General features: G+C 44.9%; 2 protein-coding genes across 8 annotated transcripts in view; both read right to left on the bottom strand.

Annotated features, from left to right (window-relative positions):
* Window positions 1-22,317, bottom strand: part of EVL (Enah/Vasp-like) — a 147,450-nt gene that overhangs the window by 2,738 nt on the left and 122,395 nt on the right. For 5 of the 7 annotated variants that reach the window (XM_054515200.1, XM_036384057.2, XM_054515201.1 and 2 more), the window contains exons 4-11: window positions 16,329-16,392; window positions 13,144-13,205; window positions 8,858-9,087; window positions 8,101-8,222; window positions 5,047-5,107; window positions 2,982-3,048; window positions 1,619-1,685; window positions 1,466-1,528 (exon numbers count right to left, since the gene is read on the bottom strand). In XM_054515200.1, the coding sequence (XP_054371175.1) occupies window positions 1,466-1,528; window positions 1,619-1,685; window positions 2,982-3,048; window positions 5,047-5,107; window positions 8,101-8,222; window positions 8,858-9,087; window positions 13,144-13,205; window positions 16,329-16,392 (736 nt within the window). The remainder of the gene's footprint in view (window positions 1-1,465; window positions 1,529-1,618; window positions 1,686-2,981; window positions 3,049-5,046; window positions 5,108-8,100; window positions 8,223-8,857; window positions 9,088-13,143; window positions 13,206-16,328; window positions 16,393-22,317) is intronic. The other 2 variants (XM_054515202.1, XM_036384058.2) reach the window with 1 other exon arrangement.
* Window positions 9,133-13,095, bottom strand: LOC118687223 (ena/VASP-like protein). The gene has a single exon (XM_036384059.1). It carries the CDS (start codon window positions 12,097-12,099, stop codon window positions 11,017-11,019), a length of 1,083 nt encoding a protein of 360 aa, XP_036239952.1. The 5' UTR covers window positions 12,100-13,095; the 3' UTR covers window positions 9,133-11,016.

The following is a 22,317-nucleotide window of genomic DNA, read 5'->3' as shown; positions in this document are numbered from 1 at the left end:
TTTCTGCACGGTATTAGTCAGTGGGCTGAGCCATGATGACATCTGATAAAATAAATTAAGGAACTAGAAGCTGTTTGCCTTTCTCTTTTAATCAGTAACTCTAAAACATTTAAAAAACTAACCATGCTATACAAAGGCTTCAAATAACTTTGCCATCATCTTTAAGCCCAAAGATCCAAATGCCATCAAACTGATGAGGAATGGAAACAGGTCACCATAGAGAGCTTTAGAAACCTGCCCTGCTTCCCCCACAGAAGTCTTTCAAGCAAGCACTACTACTACTACTGAGCACTACTCCAGGTGCTAAATTAGGAAACCATTTTTCCCCACTGAACTCCTCCTCCTGGGATGCAATGCCATTATAAAAGGTAGCTACTGAAATGTGATGGCTGCTTTAAATAGTCCATGTTTCATTCCCATTTCCAAAGAGGAAGAATGGTCTTTTTCTATTTATTTGAAGCTCATGTCTTTCCTAGAACCAACATGTTTCACTGGTTTTAGGAGAACTGGCAAAACTATATTTTGCTGTAGTAACACTGATGCATCCCTCTGAATGTTTGGGCAGAACATGTTACCACATTTTAAACAAAGCAGCAAGTACGAGAGATAGTTGCCATTGGCAACTTACCTCTCTCTAGACTATCAGCACTGTCATATACCTAACAATGTAAAATAAGTGACATCTCTCTCTTTGCAGTAAATACTAAGCATTTGTAAGCCTGTCTTCTACCTCCTTACTCATCCATCCATTCATCTCAGTGTTCAGTAACACTGGGTGCTCCTGGACCAGCACGAGAAGCAAGCCTCTCCAGCTGTCCAACATCAAACTTTATCTCAATCTCTGTGATTAAAAACAGTGGTGCTGATCCTGAAGCTTGGCTATTCAAACTATTAGGTTTCTTGGCTTTTGACACCTGCTGGTTTCTGTACCCCATGTGTCTGAAAGATCTGTCTGTGGTGGGGACTTTTTACATCTTGATTTTATTACCAAGTTTCACTTATGCACCCACTGAGGTTGCATGGGTAAAAGAATAACTTCCCTTATCCCAGTTGCAAGCTCTTCAGATCATTTCTGCTTTTGCTTTTTAATTTCTGCAGAGGGTGAGCAATGAAAGCTTCACCTATTGGCAGGGTCACCATGAACCTGCTGTAGAGAGATCATCCAAAATGTGATTTCCACATGGCACAGCACTGCCAGACCCATGTCTCTGACTCATACACACACATGGATGGTTTAATTGCTGGTTCCAGCATGATTAACATCTGTAATGCCCAAGTGAGCAGGGGGCTGCTTTCATGGAACAAAGCTCTGACATGACACCTTCACACTTGGTGCAGCAACAGACAAAGCAGATTGCAAGAGAATGAGCAAAAGACGCGCCAGAAGACGAACACTAGTGCTGAATGATGGGATCAGCCAAAGGACAAGCCAAGACAGTTAAGAAGCCAGGCAGTTAGCCAGTACCTAGAAGACACGTGGGATTGTGTGGGGCTCTTAGCTTCACAGCTCTTCACCACTGATGGATTTCTACAGCAATGGAATGAAACGAGACATGAGTTGTGCGCGTGCCACGGGGACAGCGTGAGCATCCCACTTGGGACACCCCATGCAGCTCACCTAGAAAGTAATGAAGATACAGGCTTCTCAACAGAATTGCTCCTTTCCCATGGCTTCTTCCCAGAGTCTGAAAAGCAAGCATGAAAAGTTAGTTTATTGTTTTTGCTCTAAAAATAAAAATATCCTGAAGTGGATTGTCTTATACAGTTGCTTTCTTTCAGTGAGGATGAGGGACTTAGGAGAAGAACCAGGAAAATGAGATTGCTGAATGAGTGCATTTGCCTACATTACTGGGAAAGCATTAGCAAAAATCTGCTTAGTGATCCCTTTAATTAGGGACTACATAGTTAAACAACACTAAAAAGAAATGGAACTGGAACTGCAGGAGGAAAAGAATAAATAATTTCTATTAGGAAATACAGGCTAATTGCTGCAAGGCTTACTTTATTCAGTACAATATTTATTTATATTTTATATTAAGAAGTCTTAGGTTTTCTGTCTGCATAGTTGGCAGAAAATGGGGGTGTATGTAAAAAAAGGGCAGCAAGAGCCCACTATGCAAATCTCCATTATTAGAATAATGGAGAATTTATTTAATGTTATGTGCACTTCTAACACAAAGAACATTCCCAAAAAGCTGTACTACATAACACTTGTTGCTGAAAGCACTTCATATCATCCCAGTCTCCTAAAATGAACTGTTGCAGAGATTTGACAACTTTATATACAAGGATTTGCTTCTCTGTGAGATCCTGAAAAGCCTTTTAAAAGAATTACAGGCACTCCCAGGAAATCTCTAGATCTCATTTACATACACCTTTCTCCTGGCTTCCTCCCCTTCCCTTGCAAAGCACACAAGTCATGGCTCTGTTCCAAAAGGAAGCTGGAATGGTTAAATAGTCATTCCCTTGGGAGAGATTCTCTCAGTACATGTGAAAGCCAAGACTGATGAAGGGATGAATGTGAGTGTTTGCAGCTCATCTACTCAGATACAATTATTTCAACTAATTTTAGGAAAAACAATTTAATTTGGGAACTCTCAGGATCAGACTTATTGCAACAAACTAAATAGCAGTTTGACATCCAAACCCCAACTGTATAGATCAGGACATTTACACTACAAAAAGTAAAATAATGCAGCTTTTTTCTCTTAAAAGATTTAGGTATGTAATGTTGAAGACACAGATCCTCAGCTACATGTCTAACTAAATTGTCTTGCAATTTTCTTGACTGTGAAGCATATAAAAGTCATAATTTCTTGCTGAATATAGTTTTTAAAACCACAGGTGTTTGGTAATTTTTCTGTTAGTTACTGTTAGTTTCTGCACTCAGAAGTAGAACAATGAATCCAGAGTCTAGAGGTGGTGGAGAAGACTAGATTAAGAAGACAACTACAATGCCAGTAGTTCAACTTAATTAATACCTGATGAATTTTGCTGCTGCTGGGCAGAGCCTCGTGTACTGGTTGAAGGAGAGGTGCTAGCATCATCCTACAAAGAGAAAAACAGGGCATTACTGAGTTTTAGGGAAGAAGTGCAGAGTCCTCTTCTACTCTGGAGGCAGCTGCAGCACATGTGGTACAAAAGCAAGTTTCCTCCCTGTCCAACAGGCACTGGTGCCAAGGTATGGGCTCAAGGCCATTTAAACTTTAACTTTCTCACACTGGATGGAAAAATACATCCTTTTTTATTTTAGTTAATGTGGACACCTTTTCGTGATTACACTCAACCACTCTTATCTCTATATCCCAAATCAGGTGAAACCACTCTAAAGTGCTGTTCCCTAAATACAAACCATCCACTTCCCAAATTTAGAAACTCTCTGAGATGTGGAAACTGAGCCACCTAAAGGAACTGTTTCCACATCCCAGTCTTTAACCCCAAGACAGCCAGCCGTACCAGAGAGAGGAAATCAGGTACTAACAGAATGTAACTAAATCAATCAGTACTCCTCGGAAGTAGAATACTAAACACTTCATCAGAGATATGGACTCTTTTATCTTGGATTTATGTGTGACAGATCATAAACCATTCATCCATATATTTGGCATGACAATATTATTTAGCAACCCTCAAAACATACTCAGGTAAAGCATGAGCTCTGCATTGTAAAATGGAATTGCACCTAGTCTGAAAGAACATGAAATGTACTCAAGACACAAATTAAACAGACGCTTTCTAAATCACTTTTCTAAAGAGATTGGTGCTATTGGAAAGTTTGATTGGAGATATAAACTAATGTAGACTTTCAGCAAGAGAGAATAATGGACAGAAAGCAGAGGCTGGCAAGTTAGAAGCTAAATGGTGCCTTTCATCTCCAAGTGCATGGTTCATAACCAGCTTTGGGGCAAGATTAAGGGCAATGGTTGCATAGGGGTTCACCAGGCAAATTCCATGCTTGAAGCATGTCTTGGACAACATGCAGAAAACAGCTGCTTCTCTCCCTAAACAATGAAAAGTGCTTATTCCTGCTCTTCCTACAAACCTTTTTGCTTGGGGCAAGACCTAGATTGTTTTAATGGACTTCCTACTGAACAGCTTTGTCTTTGGAGAGAACATCTCTACACAGGCGATACGAGGCACACCGAATGCTCTATGACCTTGCAGCTGTGGCAGAAAAGGCTTCACAAGGGTACTGGCTAGCAACAGCAATGCTGAATGAGCAGCAGCCTGGAAAAGCACCACATTGGAAAGGACACAGTGCAAATCCTGCCCTCTCCTAAAAGAGAAAAGATCTTCCACACTTTACCATTCAACAGGTAGAAAAGTGTTTTCATCTGCATGTTGGACTCAAAGTTCTTGCATCAAGTTCAGTCTACAGACTGAGTCAAATAAAACCACTTGTATAATTGCTTTTGTGGAAGAGAAATTAATCAAAGTTCCCCAAAGTTGTCCAAATTCTATGTCAGTTTAGTGCAGCCATCAGGGTCACATATTTTGGCCATGATCTAATGGTTAATACACCATTTCCCCTTCTTCCACCAGGCACGTTCTCTGTGCACTCTGAAGTCTGAAGTGAGCTGATTCTTGCTTTGCATAGAGGCTGGCAATCCAAATTTACATTGCAGGGCTGATTTACACTGCAGGTCTACTTCAGCTTAGCTCAAGCCTCAAATATCAAGTAAGCAACATGAACTTTATCTCAAGTTAACTTGCCAGAAGGTTCAATGCACCTTCTTACAGGGCAATAGCATCCTGCTCCCTACAACACTGGGATTAGACCATGAAATAGAGCTCATTAACCTGGTTTAGACAATGCCTCCCTATGAATAAAGCATATTCATATGCTTTCATGTTCATATGCTGTTCTTGTTTATAGGGTGCTGTTCCCAGGAAAGGTGGGAGCAGTTACATTTGGCTTTGGATTGAATGTGCACATCTATCCCTGGTTCAGCACTGCAGTTATTGCCTGCCAGACAGTGAATGAGCACAGGGCTTTGGCTTACAAGGAATCTGCAAGAGCACAGCAGGGAGGAGTGTTTCACTTACATTTTGGCTTTCCTCTTCCTTCTTGTCAGCTGGCTTGTCTGACTGTGACGCTGCTTTCCTCCTTTGCAAAGGAACAGGAGATAGGACACAGTCAACCCTCTAGAAACAACCCTCAGGGGAAGACAAGATTCAGGCTTTGGTGGGAGTTACCATTTCCTTAGCTCATCCCAGGGAACATAACAATGGCTGGAAGTGTTTGGTTGTGTAGGGCTGGAGTGGAGATGAAGAATTCAGATCCCAGTGATACAACTCAGGGAGAGGGGCAAAATTATGAGGTGGTGTTTAACAGAGGGTGTGGAGCATAAGGAAACGTGATGAAACAGAGGGAGGAAGCAAAGCTGGGTATGAAACTGGGTGAGAAAAGGATGGCTTCTCTCAAGGATTCAGGAAGTCCTGGGTCCTACAGAGGAGGAACAACTCACCCCTTTTCAGGGGCTTCTGAGGACCAACCCTGCCCACAGCAGGAGGCTCAGGTGGGTATGGCAGTGATGACACTGCTGGCAGCCAGCTCCAGTGTCAGTTTGTCACCTGTCCTATATTCCACATCCCTGATCCTGCACAGAGAAAGGGCTCTAGCAGCGCTCCCACATGATGGGAAAACTGTCCAAAAAGCCCTTCAATCCAGGTTCACCCTCACTGGGATAGATTGGGCACCATTTCTGCTCAGCCAGGAGACCCCTTCTTCCCTCCAGGGTGGGAAAGCTCTGGCTGGAGACCAGGAATCAGGAAACCAGCCCATCCACCTGGTTTTCAAGGGCCTTTGGTAAACAACAGCAGATTATTTTTGTCTCAAAAGCACTTCAAAGGCAGCAGAGCTCCTGAGCCCTGTAGTCCCAGGACCAGCAGTGTTGGTGCTGCCTGCAGAAGCTGAGTTGAGTGAGGACCTGAGAACCACACTCATTTCTGCTTCCCAAGGAGGGCCAAAACTCTCTGAGGAGTAAGTGGCAAAGAGCTGCAATTCATCCACTGGGAAACTGGACATGACAGTAAACAAAGATGTTGGTTGTTTATTTTTGAAAAATACATGATAAAACTTCTTAGGCATTAGCCAAACTGGATGATGAAAAGAAGACCAAATTCTTGATTTTTAAGCCCTATTTAGGTTCTAAACATTACTCCAGTGGGCCAGGTGCTGAGGCTCTAGAAATCCAATTTCCCATTTTAGACCATTAGGGGAACTGCAGCTCAAGTCTCCACATGGACTTTGGTTGTGCTGAACTTTACCCTTATCCACCTGTGAACACTTCCCTTAGCAGATGTTTTTTAAACACCAATCTGACAGGTTTTTCATTCAGTCTTGGTTTTGAAGTGAACAAATTTCAACTCAGGAAAAAAAATCTCAGGAAGCACTAAGAAAGGCTTCTGAGAAAAGCCTCAGTGGATACACAGCTTGGAGGATTTGATGAAAATTTGACAAAAAACTGAAAAAACTGAGCAGTATGTGTCTGTAGGACACAGTGCTCTGTGGGAATTATTTCCAGATATTTCACTGCATTAGTAATTTTACTAAACCAGTAATATTTTTTTGGTCTTTCTCTAATATTTACTTGATTTTTCTAACAAAAAGAAGCTGTAATTATTATAAATCTAAGTGAGGGAAATATTTGCCAGGGTGTGAGACCAGTGTCTTAGATTTATGTCCTGCAACAAACTTAACTGGGCTGGGAGTGACAGTGGTCTGTGGGTTCATTATTCTGTTTGCACTTTAGTCCTGAAGCAAAGGGCTGCTCTCATAGGGTCCACTGAATCTAAAGAGTGGTATTTTATAGCATCTGAGCTCTCAGAAATGTTTTCCTCCATTACTTACCAAGCATTAGACATATTCCCTGTTTCTGAGCATGGGGTTTACTGCTCAGAAAAGGGCCCCTGAGATCCCATGCTCATAACTCTGATTTCTGTACTGAACATGCTCAATTTAAAACCAAACTAATATTTTTTTTTTTTTACCTTCTGGTAATAGTAGGCAATCTGAAACACAGTGCCAGGTTCTTCCTTTCCCTATGTCATCACACATAAAAAGGAATTTGCAGCTAAAGGAAATCCTCTCAGTATCAGCTTAACAACCTGTGCCCAGACAGCACCCTTGAATGGCACTTGTGTATTTCCAGGTACCTCCATGGCTTTGTGAAGCAAAATTTAGGGGATAACTCTGTTGCTATCAGCTCCCTGGGAAAGGATTTGGGGCTCAGTTATTTTCAGAGTAGAGGTAGCACAATGCTTATGGCAGTGCAAGTGCTTTTGTCAAGATACCAGGGGAATTCTACTCTAAATATCTGAAGACACAAGATCCTACTGCCAAAAGCTTTACTGGAGTATACTTTAGACCAGAACCACACAAGTCTGCTGAATTTCTATATCCAAACACATAAGATGCCCATTCAGCTTGCTTGCTTGAACAGAGCTAGTTACCCCACCATCACCAAACCTTACTTTGCCTGTAGACAACTTCCAGTTAGGGAAGGTCATTCTTGATATAGAGCAGGCCAAGAATCCCTAAAATCTATTAAGAGCTGTCAAGCTATTTTAATTCTGAAAAGAAAGAAAATTATCTGTTTGCTATTTTATACTGCTGGGAACTTCTTAGAGTGTTGTGTATTTATTTACTACTTTTCAAAGGGTTTCACAAGGATTTTCAAAGAATCCACAGCCCATGTTCAGAATTTCTTCTGAAATGAACAGGACATGGAGGAAAGTTGAAATCATATCTTTTGAGCAGAGAACTGTCTTTATACTAAGACAACATTCTTTAAAAACTCCATCTCTGTGCACCCTACAACTGCACCTACCCTTCATTATTTTATTAATCCTTTTCTTTTACTACTTGCAAGTTTAAAAACTTAGATCTAACAATATAGCATCTTACACTAGGAAAAGGCAGCCTATTTTTCCAATGCGACACCTTTCGCATTAGAAGTTGGGCAACACTGGTGACCAACATCTGCAGGACCTGTCAAATTGCAAGGAAACACCCACTGCTAACCACAAAAATGACAGTGCCTTGTTCCACAATTTGCTTCAGATCTCATGGGGCTTACTAGAGGTGGAAGTACAAACCTTTTTGCCAGTAATTTATTCATTTCTTCCATTAGTCCTCCTCCGCCTCCTCCGCTACTTGTTCGATTGGCATCGCTCTTAGAGACCCCACTGGGGCTGGACCCTCCTGAACCATCTTCTGGCTTAAGAGAGAAATCAAGATTGGAATTAATGAAAGGTTTGCTTTACAACCACGCCCTTAACGATTAGTTTTCCCAAGTGTTAGAAACAGCAATCACAATCACAGCCCAAAACCAGAGATAGGATGTGTTCTGCCTTGGGAAGAAGACCCACAGGAATATTACTGAAACCAGGGCAGATCTGGGTGATGTAAAGTTATTAAAAAACCCACAGTGCTGCTTGTTCATAATTTTTTTATGCATGGTTAAGCAACCCTTAGCTAAGTGGACAGCTACTGACCAGATCTCAAGAGCCTACACTGTTTTTTTCTGTAAGTATAGTGTAGTTTTAACCACTTAAGTGAAAACACTAATGCATAGTACAATGGTGGACTATGTGGAAGTAGGGAAACCCTGGCAATGTGAGAAGTCACAGCCATTAGCTAACTCATATGTTCTGAAGAGACTTAACTCTACCCAACATTTCCTGCTCAGCTTCATTTGCACTGCAAAATCCCATTTAAAGGTTCACCCAAAGGGCGGCTGAAGCATGGTTCAGCATGTTTCACTCAGGGTTTGCAGACCATTGCACCAAGCTGTGCCAGGCTGTCCTGCAGCAGAGAAGAGCCCATTGGGGAGTCCCAGTGGCACCTCCTTACCCGCTGAACTCTCCTTAGTTTGGCACCAGCCAGAGCTGCTGCGAGCCCTGACACTGACCCATCTTCAGCGCCAGCCCCCTGGCCCGCGCCTGCCGGCAGTGGGGGCGGAGGGGGGGGCGCAGCTCCCATGGGTGGTGGAGGGACTGGGGGGGGTGGCGGAGGTGGGGGCCCCCCAGCTGAAGCAGGGATCACAGCAGCACCACTGGGGTGGCCAGGAGGAAGTGCTGGGCCTGAAATGCAGAGAACAGAAATTAGATGTGAAGCACAATGTCCTCCAGCCCCACAGACAAGGTCACGTTCCCACTCCCAGCACCACGGCCTGACTCCAGGACAAGGGGCTGATGCAAAGGAGCACCATCCATGTGAAGAGGTGCTTGTATCAATGGTCAGCCAGCTACAGTTGTGTCCTCCTGAGAGACCCTGTCACTGGCAGTCTTCTCCATCCTCTCCTCCCTGGCTGGGCTAGTGTTTCATTCTGTGTCAGAATCAGAACACAGACAACGCTTCCCAGTTTGTAAGTGGCACATTCTTCTCCTTCTCCCACAGCTTTCTATATGGAGATAATAAACTCCACGGACTTTGGTTGACATCAGCTTTTCAGGAGAATTGTGGGCTACAGTGACACATCCTCCTTTCTGTCATGCAGAAGGTGTGTGGCCTCAGCCAGTTTTGCAGAATAACCAGGGCAGACTCAAGCTCCAAGTACCCTGAGCTTTTGCAAAGCTCCTCTCAGCAGCAACCTGTTGGATGGGATGATGGTGGTAACTCCATTGCAGTGTTTCACCTGTCTGTAACAGGTCAGCTGAAAGAATACACCTCCCCAAGGGTATTTCCCCATGCACACTGCCAGAACAGGCTGCTCTTGGTATGTATTCACAGCTTCAGTTGTTCAGTGTTACTTTGAAAGACAGGTGGCTTTTGACTGAGAAATATTTGGAAACCATATTTAACATTAACAGCTTGTTTTTCTTCTTATCTAGATTTTCTTATAATATTGCCTGATTTCTGTGGTTACTTCTGCCATTATTTCACACTCCCAATTCCATTCTTGAAATGAACCATAGCTGCTGTTAGAAATACTTTAAACATTTCAAGCCCTCTTTCGTTCATGAACATAATAGTTAGTAATTCATTGTGGGTACATTTAATTGTAATTGCAAAACTACACCCACCTAATTAGAGGGCAGCCTCAGGCAAAAATTGAACTGAGTCAAAATAATGGAGTGATGTGAGTTTAAAATAACTGTATTGAACTAAGTGGATTTCAAGGACTTGCATGAGCTGAAGGACTGAGCCTCCAATGGTTACAGTAATACTTTTAGCAGAAAGTAAAAGGAAATGTCTTAGTTTTCTTCCTTTTCCAGGCACACCACTTCAGCATTATATGTGGTTATAAATCTGAATAGATCCAAGTCACAAAACATATGTTCTGAATTGCAAATAGGCATTGCTTGCAAATTGTTCTCACTCCACAGGCTTCATTTTAGATAGGCATGAGAAATCAAGAAGACCATATACAAAGTGGACAGACACAAAGCCCAGCCCTTGATCTGCCTTCAATGAGAAAGGTTTGCTGGAATAGTTACAGTGACAAGCCCACATAACTATACATGCAGTGAATACCAGGAACAGAGTTTCTTGAATTAAATAAATTGCACAACCACAGGGAATTCTGGGTATCTTAAACAAAATCCATGGTCTGTGTTTCACTTGTAACAGAAATACCACTTAACAAAAAGAGTAAAAATCACAACCTTTACCAATATCCTACACAGACAAGAAACCTACCACAGACCTGGCCTCCAGCTTCAGAAGAGCCCACCTGCTATGTTTGGACCAGCTGAAAATACGTTCTATATGAAGCTCTTTAAAACAATTTGACTCTGCTGAATGACAAAAATCTTGGTCTGGGATAATATAGTAGGAATATGCATTGCAACAACCCAGCTACATGGTCCTGGTTCTGTAATTCTTTTTGCCTGGTCCCTGGACCAGTCTGGAGTGATTTTGATATTTTTCCACCCCAGTTTCAGAAATCACATACAGCAGCAGCAGCTTTGGGTCTCTCAGCCCTCGTTCTACTGGTCAGGGGCAGCACCAACCAGGCTTTTTGAACAGGTGACAGCTGAGGCTTTACACAGGTCACAACTCATTCAAAATCAGTACTTACTCAAGTGGGCAATGGCTGATGATGTCATGTAAGGAGGGGTCCTCCTGGGCAAAGCCACCTCAGACACAGCAGCGTGAGGGGGAGGCAATGGAAGACAGTGTGACATGGGCTGGCACCACTGCTGGGCAGGACAAGATGGCAAATGGCAGGATGGGGAGGGAGCCTGGCCACAGGAGCTGGGGGGGCTGGCGATGGTGGGCAGCGGGGAGCAGGGTGCAGCTCCTAGGTGTGGAAAGAAGGACCCATCCACACTTTTCACCTGGGTTCCAGGGGGGCCTAAAGCAATTTGTTCCTCAGGATGGCCGTTCAGGGGTGCATTTGCTGAGGTCTCCCACCCTGCTTTATCTGCGGGTGCCTTGACCCTGTCAGGTGGGACAGGAATCACGGGCAGGATGGTGGGACCACGTGGCTGCAGGACATCACCCCTCTGCAGAGATGGTGCATTTGTGACAGAGGGAGAAGAAGACTGAGGAGAGCAGGAAAGAGAAGAGCCCCTGAGAGGCTGGTGAGAGGGAAAGGGGGGAGGATGGAGAGGTGGTGGAGACAGCGAGGTTCTCCTGATGCCTGGCATGACAGTCCTGCCATTTGGGCAGGGTGGAGGGGAGGAGCCTGGGGCTGCTGGCAGCTCAGAGGCCGAGTGCCTGTGCAGGAACTGCGGGGGCTCTCTGGCTCTCGGCTGGGCCAGGAAAGGGGACTGAGCAACGGGCTCGGGGACGGCGGGTGCTGAAGAGACAGCGCTGGCTGGAGGTAGCGGGGGCAGCACAACACCAGAGGCAGGAGTACCGCAGTGACTAGAGGCAGGAGGAGGAGACTGGGGATGAGAGGGGGGAGAGCATATGCTTGGTTGAAGGGTGGAAACTAAAAGAACAGAAGAGACAAAAGAATAAGGTGGGTACGCAGGAAGGAACGAAACAAGTGGAACGGAGGAAAAGGAACCGTGAAGTAAACGCAAACAGAAACTCAAACAAAGCCAAGAGGAGATGGTGCAGGCACCAGCTTGGGGATTTCCAGCCCTCAGCAGAACTGGAGGGGTGTGCAGAGCAGAACCCTGGCAGCACGGGATGGGCTGCATGCTCTGGTGACAGCGAGGCTCCTCCAAACCCCACGTGAATCTGAGTCAGGATCACGAGCATCACCTTTGCACCAGGGACAGGTGCAAGGGACAGGCTGAACACAGAGGTGGCCACCCTGCAGGCAGAGAGGGAGCAGCCAGCAGCCCCTAGGAGCCATGTCCCTATTCCTTGTGGATGCCAAGGCAGGATTTTGCCTAAGTTCCCTATACAGAACAGCACACTAACCTCTGCTGAAACAAGAGTCCAGCTCTTTCTGTCATCAAAGGCACATGTGTGTGTCTGAGCTGGTTGCTAGTCAAATGGTTTAACAGCTGAGTAAAAACACTTCCCTTATGTGGCCAGATTAACTGAAAAAACTTGCCCAAATCCAAAGCCCAAACACAAGATGGCCATCTTGGCTTGCTTGCTCTGCCTCCTTTTCAAAAGGCAAAGCCATACTTTGTAGCTATAAACTATTCCTGCCATCCCCCCTCTCAGTTTAGTGCAACTTAATATGCTATAGAAGATTTTTTAAGCTCATTAAATATATATATTTTTTCCATTAAGTTCACAGAAGACTTCATGATCACAAAATCCCCAGTGAAGAGCATCTAGAGCTGTATCTTCCTCTGTAGTTTGTTTTGTGCTGCAGAGCAATGGGGAGTGCTGGAGCACATCCAGCACATCAATCCCTTTGTGCTGCCATCCCCTGGAAACACGGAGTCACTCTTGTGCTGGCTGTGCTTCCTGCTCTCCCCAGGGTGTGGAAGAAGCATGGCCAGGCCCCCTTGGTACACCTAAAATGCCCCTCAGCTGTACAAGTTTTGCCAAGTGCAAAACCTGCCCAGCTCCACCAGCATGCCTTGGACCTGAGCCCCTGCAAAACAACACAACCGTGCCCAAATGCATGTATGTCTCTAGCTGGAAATCTAATCTTTAAAATGTAAGTGTAACTATAACCACTTTCAGCAATCTAGCTTTTGTACAGCACCCCACAAACCCCAAGAGCAGCAAGAGGAGACAGTCAGGGAGAGCAGACTGTATCTGCTTGATTTGATACGTGCCTGTGGTAGAGGTTCTTCTTTCCAGGGATTCCTGGCGCTGTTGCTGTTGCTCCATCACTTGTCTAAAACAGCAATGAAAAAACCCTTGGTCATTAGATATTCCTTATCATTTTGAGAAAAAGCTTCATACCCTGAGAAGCACTGTGTGTCTGGGGAGAGAGCTGATCCTATGAGGTGGAGCTGGGTCTGATTTCACTCACCCTGACCACAGCAGTGCCAGTTCACACTTTGGGAAACCTAACCAGGACATGGCCCTGCACGCACTGGACACTGCAGGGGCTGGTTGATCCATTTAAAATAACTCCTCAGTGCTCTGCACAAGGAATAGGCAGTGCCCAATGCCCAGGAGAGCACAGCAAACATGCATGCTGTTAACCTGAAGTGTGTGAGCATTGCAAGGAAAGAGTAAGGGGCAACCCACATAAAATCACAGAATCACACATTGGATAAGGTTGGAAGGGAGGACTGGAGGCCATCTGGTCGAACCTCCCTGCTCAAGAAGGATCCCCTGGAGGACACAATCCCCAGGATTCTGTCCAGACAGCCTTTGAATATTTCCAGAGAAGATATTCAAAAGCTGTCTGGACAGAGAAGGAAATACTCAAAATGACACAGTCCAGAATCTTTGATGGATCAGGAGCCCAAAGCACTTGTAGAATATTAGCATGTTAGAATGGAAATATAGCAAAGCTTCATCTGTGTTCTGGTGCTGACTGCACGAAGCCTCTGCAGTCCAGGTGCACATGCAGGCCCGTTTTGGCACTGCCAGTCCAGCTGGCAGCCCCAGCACCGCTCTGCTCCCTCTGCAAACCCCATCACGGCTCGGCACTGCTGCTCTTCCTGCTCCTTGCCCCAGGAGCTGCCAGCTCTGGTGTGGAGCCTCCCCGGCAGGGAGAGGCTGGGCCAGCTCTGCAGGGATGTGCAGTTCCAAGGGCCCAGCAGCAGAGTCTGCTCTCGCACGCTGGACTGCTCCTGCAGGAAGGGATGTCCCTGACCCCTGCCACAAACACACCCTCACCTGGCTCCTCCTAAAAACCCTGACAGCTAAAAGCCAGACTGCTTGCCAGGCTCCTTGGCAAGTGCAGGGATATGGACTAAAAATTTCAACAGTATTAAAACACAACTCAGAATTTACCTTGCTGAAGCACTTGGTAATAATAAAGTTTATTACTATTTTCCTCCATAGTTTCTAGGTTGAATTTGCCCTAATTAATTTCATTTATCTTTAGACCAGTCTTCACTGTGCAGTCTTCTCTTTTCTCAACTTGATTTACTTTGTACAGTAAAGCAAGCTCAACTCTAAGCAGCATTTCTATTTTGACTCCTTGCACAGTATTTTAAGACACCTCCCTGTTACATCTTTACTTGTACTTTCCAGAGTCTGCAATGCTGAGCAATTCTGTCTTATTTATATACCAATAGAAGGTTTCAAAGTAAAAAATAGTCCAATGTGGAAAATAAAGACTCTTTTAATTTGCAAAACAAATTTTCTGTGTTTCATATCTAGTTCAATATATGGTAAAGGAAAATACATTATTTTGCATTGGGGGATCAATCCTAAAGTGGTTTTATGTTCAGAACATGCAATCCATGCAATTTCTAGAAAATTGCAAGTTTCTGAGAAAATTATCATATGTGCAAAGGTGAATGACTTTTGAGAAAGTCTTAGTTGGTTGATTCAACTGGTGTCATTTAAGCTATGACACTTTAAACCAAATAAATATAATCTTTGCTTCAATACATGCCCTGACTCTTTCTTGACTGTTATGGATTGTTAACACATGTCTAAGAATTTCCTGAGCATACTGTCCTCTACCTTAGCTTGGCATTTATTAGCAAAATTTGATGATGAAGAACAACTTGATACACACATTTTCCTGATTAAACCTGGAGGAAATTCTAGGTTTATCTAGAGAACCAACCTGGGAAATTCCAGTCTGACAGAACAGGAAAGAAATATGGGCAAAACACCCCCAAATCATCAGAGCTGCTGCAGAACAGATTGAGGTTCAGGGTGCAAAAATCCAAAGCAGGGGTTATCCACTGCCACTTGGAATCACTGGGGTTCATACCAGCCCTTTCTGCCCTTGGTCAGAAGCAGTTTACATGTGCCAAATGCACCCTCCCACACATGCTAAAAGGAGAAGTTCTTAGAGTCTTAGGAAGTCAAATTTATTCTAGTTGAACTAAATAAAGCCTGGGATTGGCACAAGCTTACTTAAGGAGTATGCAAGGAGAAAAGTACAAGAGAGGACAAATTACACTCTGACTTAAAAAGAATATTCTTTAAAAATTTGTGTAAAGATCTCTAAAAAAACCTTTTAAACAGACAAATTTGCAGGGTAGAAACCATAACTTAATTTCCTTCCTGCTTATTAAAAAACCCCTAGGCTTAAAATTGGGCCTGCTCTATGCTTAAAGAATGCATCAGCATAATTAAAGCTGAAAGTCCACTAGTGCAGATGCAGTAATATCTAACTGCATCTACTGGCACATCTTATTCCACTCCAGTGGAGCAAAAGGAGCTTTCCTAGGGCCATGTGCCCTGCAGCAGTCAAATAATGCCTACCCAAAGGGCTTTTACTTCTCTAAACAAAAAAGAAGAAATATTTTTTTTTTATTCTAACAGTTAAGCTGCTCACATTTTAAATGTACAGAACAGACATCCAAACTGGAGGCCTGAATTACACACGCAGAATGAGTGACTTCCACTGGTTAAAGGAAGAGCTGGATCAGGTTTTTCAGGAAGGCAGTGGAGAGGCAATATCTCCTGCCCTGTGTGAGCAGGGGCTCTCTGACCTTTGTGATATCTCTGCTCTCCCAAAGTAAATCTCAGGTGAAATATCCTCACTGCTGACCAGTCATGGGTAAATCCCTACTAAATCTCAGGTCTTTCACAGTTACTCATAGAGGTGCAGGAAATCAGTTTCCCTACACTTTCCCTATAGTTTTTGGAGGCAGGAAGACTCCTGAGCACCTACCCAGCAAAGAGTTTATCTGGAGTGTGAACATTGGCTCACTTCACCCTGTAACAGCCATTACAGAATCATTAACAATAATTAGAAAACATTCAGAACCAGCTTAAAATGTGTACAAGCAAAAAGAGCAGTGCTTACTGGTGAACAAGGAGACTGCATGTTCATGCAAGTTACAAACTAGAACTGTGCCACAGCTGATTAACTCACCTTCTCTGTGCCTCCATCTCATCTGGAGATGGACCATTCTGGATCTGGCGCTGGGCAGCTGGACCTACAGAAAAAAATGAGAAGATGCTATTAAGAAAGAAAGCAAATGAAAAAACAGCGCCACTCAGATTGCTTCTCCACCTGACTATGACAGATAAACCTCAAGCATTATTGTCTTCTCTTTGCTTTTTTATTATTTTTAGCTCTATTTTTTCATATTAGACAAATCATTGACTCCTGTACAGTTTTAATCCCACTGGGAGAATTCAGGGGCTGAATGTGGGAGCAGATTTGTCCAGAAACTTGGCACCACGGTTTCTGTAGATTACACACTAATCCCTGGGTGATGTGAAGGCCTGCAGTGTTGCAAAAGTTGTCCTGTAGAAGGACAGCCCAGTGCACTGGGATGCATTTTTAGCTTTGACATGGTTCATCTCCATCCTTCAGATATTATTCTGTGCTTGCACAGAAATTCAACTGCCTCACTGAGTCTGGGAGCACACATTGTGCTAACTCTGATGCTGAGCTGGAATCAAAGCTGCCTGATGGAAGGTGCAAAGAGATGCAAAATTAAACAAGACTTTTACAAAGGTGACTTTTCTTTTTACAATGCTGTGGTCTTCTGTTTCTGGGGGATCCACAGCAAGCTGAGCTTTCACTGACATCCACCAACAAAAGCTGACTATGCATATGACCATTTAAGTCACATCTCCTCTCTTGATTGATCATTTAATCTCTGTTCTCAGACATTTAATCAAGGACATTGACCCTACATGCCATTTTCAGAAAGAAACAATTATTCTGAAAATAAAAATAACTGCTGGTAACATAAGTGGCCCTGCACTTATTACAAAGATTGTTCCATTCATTTGAGGAGGTGGAGTTCAACTGTGATTAAACAGATAAGACTTTTATTAAATCAAACAGCAATTTTCCTGATAAACTGGGAAGGAGGTCAATTATGTGCAAGAAATTATTACGACTACCTTATTTTTTAATTTTTAAATGTAAAACTTACCACTTTTTAAAGTTATCCAACAAGAGCAAATCAGAATTAAATACTTACAAACCTAAATATGTCACTCTCAAATTGTTAAGCATATTTATCTCTGTATTCTTTATGTATTACTGCCAGGCTGAATGCTATCTGAAAACCAATTAAGAAAATGTGAAAACAGGAAAGATGGCAGAAATGCATCGTAGTCAGAAATTCCAGAGCATTGACTGATCCTGAGGAAATCATGCATATTTTTGAAATGTGTTTAAGGACTAACATTTGAAGTAAGGGTACACAGAACTTTCTGAAAACCAGGCCTGTGTATTCTAATTTTGGGTCTCCCAAAAATGAAGCCAGTGACAACCACTAAGCCAAAAGCTCTGACATTTAAAAATATCCTATGATTGGGCATGAAGTGAAGAGAGTTCACTTTAATGACTCATGACTGACAATTTAGTGCTGTTTATCATAGGTCTTTGGCAAACTATTTAGACAGAAATGCCACATTTTGTAAAGATCACACGAAATAATGAACGTGGGGAAGCGGGGGTGAAAGCCTCAGGGAAAACCTTAGCAAATATTTGGGACCCACCCAGCAGGAAGCTCCGTGAAAGGAGTTTAAGGTGTAGCAAGGAGCTCAGAAACCACAGGTGAGGATGCCAGGCACAGCTTTCAGCCTGCTCAGCCCCAGCTCACGGCCACGGAGGGCAGGGATTAATTTCGTGCTCGATTCTGCACATGCATGCTCTGCTGTGCACGTACAGCAGACAGCTGCGAGGATCAGGGGTTTCTATCCAACTGGATTTCTAGGCTTAATTCCCCTCCACATTTTTCGGTATTTCTCCGACAGAAGCAGACATGAACAGTGAGTGCTCTTGGTGATGCCACCCTCATTTGAAGATGCTTCTCTGGTTGTCCATGAGCTGCCTCTGACCCTGCCAGCCTTTGGGAACAGCCTCAGAGAGGAGCTCTTCTCAGCACAGTGACCAGGAGAAAGAGTTCTGCTGCTGACCCGTTTGCAGCTCCACAGCTGCTGGGAGCCACATTTTTAGCAACTAATTAAGGCAGGAGATACTCTGCGAATGTCTGTGTTTCCTCGCTTGGTTGCTTTGCAATAATTAACCAGGCTTTTATAGAAGCATCTTGTGATTCAGCTGAAGGCAGATTTTGGGAGCACACAGATGTTTTCCGTGTTTATTTTTTCTCCTCCTACTCAACCACCCCAGCAGCCACTCTGCCCTTGCCCAGCTGTCCCTGCAGACAGCGAGGGGGAACTCCTGGCACAGGGCACTGCTTTGTGCTGGGTGTGGAGCTTTCCACGTGCTGGGGCTGCTCCTGCACGCTGCACAGATATGTCCACGTCTGGAACAAGCCAAACCCCAGGAACAAAGCTGTCCCTGAAGGAAAACCCATGCTCCGGCTTCCAATAGTGCCAGGAAGGCACGGGCTAACAGGAACAATGCCATCCTTTCTCTCCTGCTGGACAAGCTCCAAGCAATGTTTCTGTTCCCTCTTTCACCTTGGCTTCAATTGCAAGCAACACTGACTGCATACCCTTAGAAAAAAAGTATCAAACACGTTTATTTCTCTGAGCAACGGGTATTTTGTGCTTCTTCCACACAGCAGGTCCAATCTACAAACACACTTTCATTCATTACACAGAATGGAAGCAGCCCCTGCTTGGGGTTTTTGCAGCTCCTACAGCTCCATGGTGCTTATGGACCAGTGTGGTGACAGTGGTGGGCTAAGGAAAGGCTCCAGAGTCAGAGCTGAATTAGAAATACATATGGGCTTTCAATTCATGATAATGAAAATGTTTGTTTTACATATGAGAAAAACATGATTTTGTGCAAAAAAATACAAAACCTCCAAACCACAAACAAACAAACACAAACCCCCAGCAGATGTCTGGGGGAAAAGAGGTGTCAGAGAGACAGACAGCTGTCCCTCATTGTTTGATGATTCCAGCACACACTTGGATTGTGGGAGACTTTGGTTCAGCCATCAGATCTGATCTGTCATTGTTTATATTCTGATAATGTGACATAAACTCCTGCTTATCCTGACAAGAACAGAAGAAATCTTTCCAGATTACAAGTTTCTGCAAAGCTTTTCCTTCCAACAGCAGTATCTTTCAAATAAATTGGCATCTTCTGTCATAAAACCCCAACATTATCAGTTGTTGAAAACATTTCTGACTGATGCTAATCCCATGGTCCCTGTTCAGCTACAGCCTGGGCCGGTGTGCAAACTCACACTGAGACTCAGCTGGGCAGGCTGTTTTTGGGGTTCACCATCACCCCTTCTCTTCCCCCTGTGCACCTGGGGCTCTTTGCTATGGTGTGGTTGCTGCCCCACTGCCAGCAGGCCGGCCCCACAGTGAGGTGTGACACCCCTGGGGCTGTGACATCCTTGGCTGCTGAAATAAACACGGGCAGGAGACCTTTCTCCTTTTTAATGCCTTTATTAAAAGTGGTCAGCTCTGGTGGGAGAACCGACGGGTCCGCACTCCCGCCGCCGCCCACTTCCCAGGAGTGATGAGGAGGAGGAGGAGGAGGAAGGGTGCAGCTGTGTCCGCTGGTCTGTGGGCAGAGCTGGGGGTCCATCCTCACAAGAGCATTGGGAAACCCCTTGTTCCCTTTTCTGGTTTGACCTTCAGGGCCCTGTCTTTAGCCGAGGTCCTCTGGCTAGGGTGAGGGGCAAAAAAGGGTCTCAGCGTCTCTGCAGGCTCTGAACTTTGTTGCTCACGTCCAGACATCACTTTGATCTCTTAATTCTGTGTTGGCTCGTTGTTTTTGGGGTCTCTTTGGTAAGTTTGGTGGGGTGGTTTCCCGTGGCATGCTGGCTCCGAGGTCATTTGCACGCCCTCCGATGTCCCCTCCTTTCACTGTCCAGAAGGGTCATCCACCGGCAGCAGGCAGGGGGGCACTGACAAAAGGGGAATTCTCAACAATAGGGAGTTAACGACCGACTCTTAACAGGTGATTCCAACATGAAGTTAACAAAGAACTCTCCTCTGCCAGCAGCCAGCCCAACTTCTAACTCCGCAACCTTTTAAAAAAATGGGTAACCTTTTTTTATTCATAACACCTGGCTGCTGTGACATCGGTGGCTGCTGTCCCCGCGTCAGGCAGAGCGGGAAGCGCTCCGTGTCCCCATCGGCCGCCACTTCCCCATTCACAGCCTGTCTGTAATTTTAGCTTTCTCGCCGCTGTTGGGCAATCCCGCTGCTGCTGCTGCAGAGGCTCTGTCAGCGCTCCAGCACCTGCCCCTGCCCTGAGGAGCTCAGCCTGCTCTCCTGGTGGGGACTGCCCGTGCTGGAGATGTCCCGGCACAGCCACGCTGGAGCGGGAACAACAGTGCTGGTGACCGGCTGTGCTGCTGACACTCTCTTAAACTCATTAGTAGAGACAATTATCCTGGACAAAGCACTCATCTAATTAGCCGAGATAAAGCCCGTAGATAGAGCAGGGTGCCCACACTCGGGCTGGATGACCCGGCAGGTCGGGCTGACCTGACTTTCCATGGCGAGCTGAAGGACTGAGGAGGGATGGATCACTGCTCCCTGCAGCTGGGCACAGCCACGGGCCACCAGCGTGCTGCCACACCGCCACCATGGCACTGCTGTCGCAGCGGGCTGGGACTCCACACCTCCTGCTCCTGCCTTGTTTGCTATGAGTAGAAAAGTTGCCCGTTTTTTAAAAGGTTGCAGGGTTCACAGGCTGGGCTGGGTGGAGTTCTAACTGTTTGATACTGTAATCACCTGTCCTTTTCGTTAACTACCTGTTGCTGATGGTTAAGAATTCCCCCTTTTGTCGAATGGCACCCGGAGGGTGAACAGGGAGGGACATCGGGGCTGGCATGCGAATGAAGAAACCCCTCACCAAACCCAGCAAAACCCCCTAAAAACAGCGAGCCAACACCACGGAATTGACGGATCGAAGTGATGTCTAGACGTGAGGAACAGAATCCAGTATCTGCCAAGGCCTTTTGACCCCTCACCCTAATCTAAAAAGATGTCGGCTGGACAGAGGACCTCAAATGTCAAACCAAAAAATGGGGAATCTCGTGACCCTCCCGCGAGGACAGAACCCCCATCTCTGCCCACAGCCCAGTGGACAAAGCTGAATTTTCCTCCTCCTCCGTGCCCCTCCTGGGAGCAGCGGCAGCGTGAGCGCGACCCGTCGGTTCTCCCTACCCGAGCTGATTCTTAATAAAGGCGTTAATAAGGAGAAAGATCTCCTTCCCTGTTTATTTCATTGTTTGGTCTGAGGAGCAGCAGCACTGTGGCAGGGAGCACACCCCACGAAGGGAGCCCAGAGTCACAGAGAATGCTTGCAGGCAGCTTGCCTCGCTCCTATTAAACATTAACTGGAAATAGAGTTTCAGAGAGTGTTACTCACGGGCTGGATGCCTCAGCAGAATTTTAACAGAGTAGTACATTAAATACCTTCTATGACATCATTTACACATGGACCAAACTTCTCCTCTGAGAACTGCAAAGAACTTTATCAGCCTTAATTAAGCTATGAGGCCGAAGTGACTTGATTACACCCAGGTGGTGTCTGCACAAATAAAATTTGGTTGCATCAATTTACCTACAGGTGAGATTTGCTACTGACACAGTCAAAACCATGTAAAAGGTCACCTAAGGCGTTCTTATTCTGATGCAGACCAAATTTGGTTTGACCTGAGGCAAGTAGAGTGCAGGGAAAGGAGCATTTCCAACTCTGTGCCAGAAAATCTCTACCTCCCTTCCTTGTTCCTTGGTGACCAACAGTGCTGTAAGTCTGTGGCAAAGTAAAACACATCCTCTTAAAATCATCCCCAGCAATGCTTTACATAACCTGAATTTACCTTTTATCACACTGGACAAGAACAGTGTCTATCAGGTACCAACTCTCAGCTGAATTCTAGAAATTCCTGTCTTAGAAGCTATTAAAAGCACCATTCCCAAGATTGCAACTGCTTTGCTTTTATCTTTTACCTTTT

This window comes from Molothrus ater, chromosome 6 (assembly GCF_012460135.2).
Source record: "Molothrus ater isolate BHLD 08-10-18 breed brown headed cowbird chromosome 6, BPBGC_Mater_1.1, whole genome shotgun sequence".
NCBI lineage: Eukaryota > Metazoa > Chordata > Aves > Passeriformes > Icteridae > Molothrus > Molothrus ater.
This window is presented reverse-complemented; position numbering and strand designations above follow the sequence as displayed.

Bases quoted from the DNA above. Each gene is read 5' to 3' on its own strand.
- LOC118687223 (XM_036384059.1), bottom strand. From the start codon at position 12,099: ATGCAGCCCATCCCGTGCTGCCAGGGTTCTGCTCTGCACACCCCTCCA.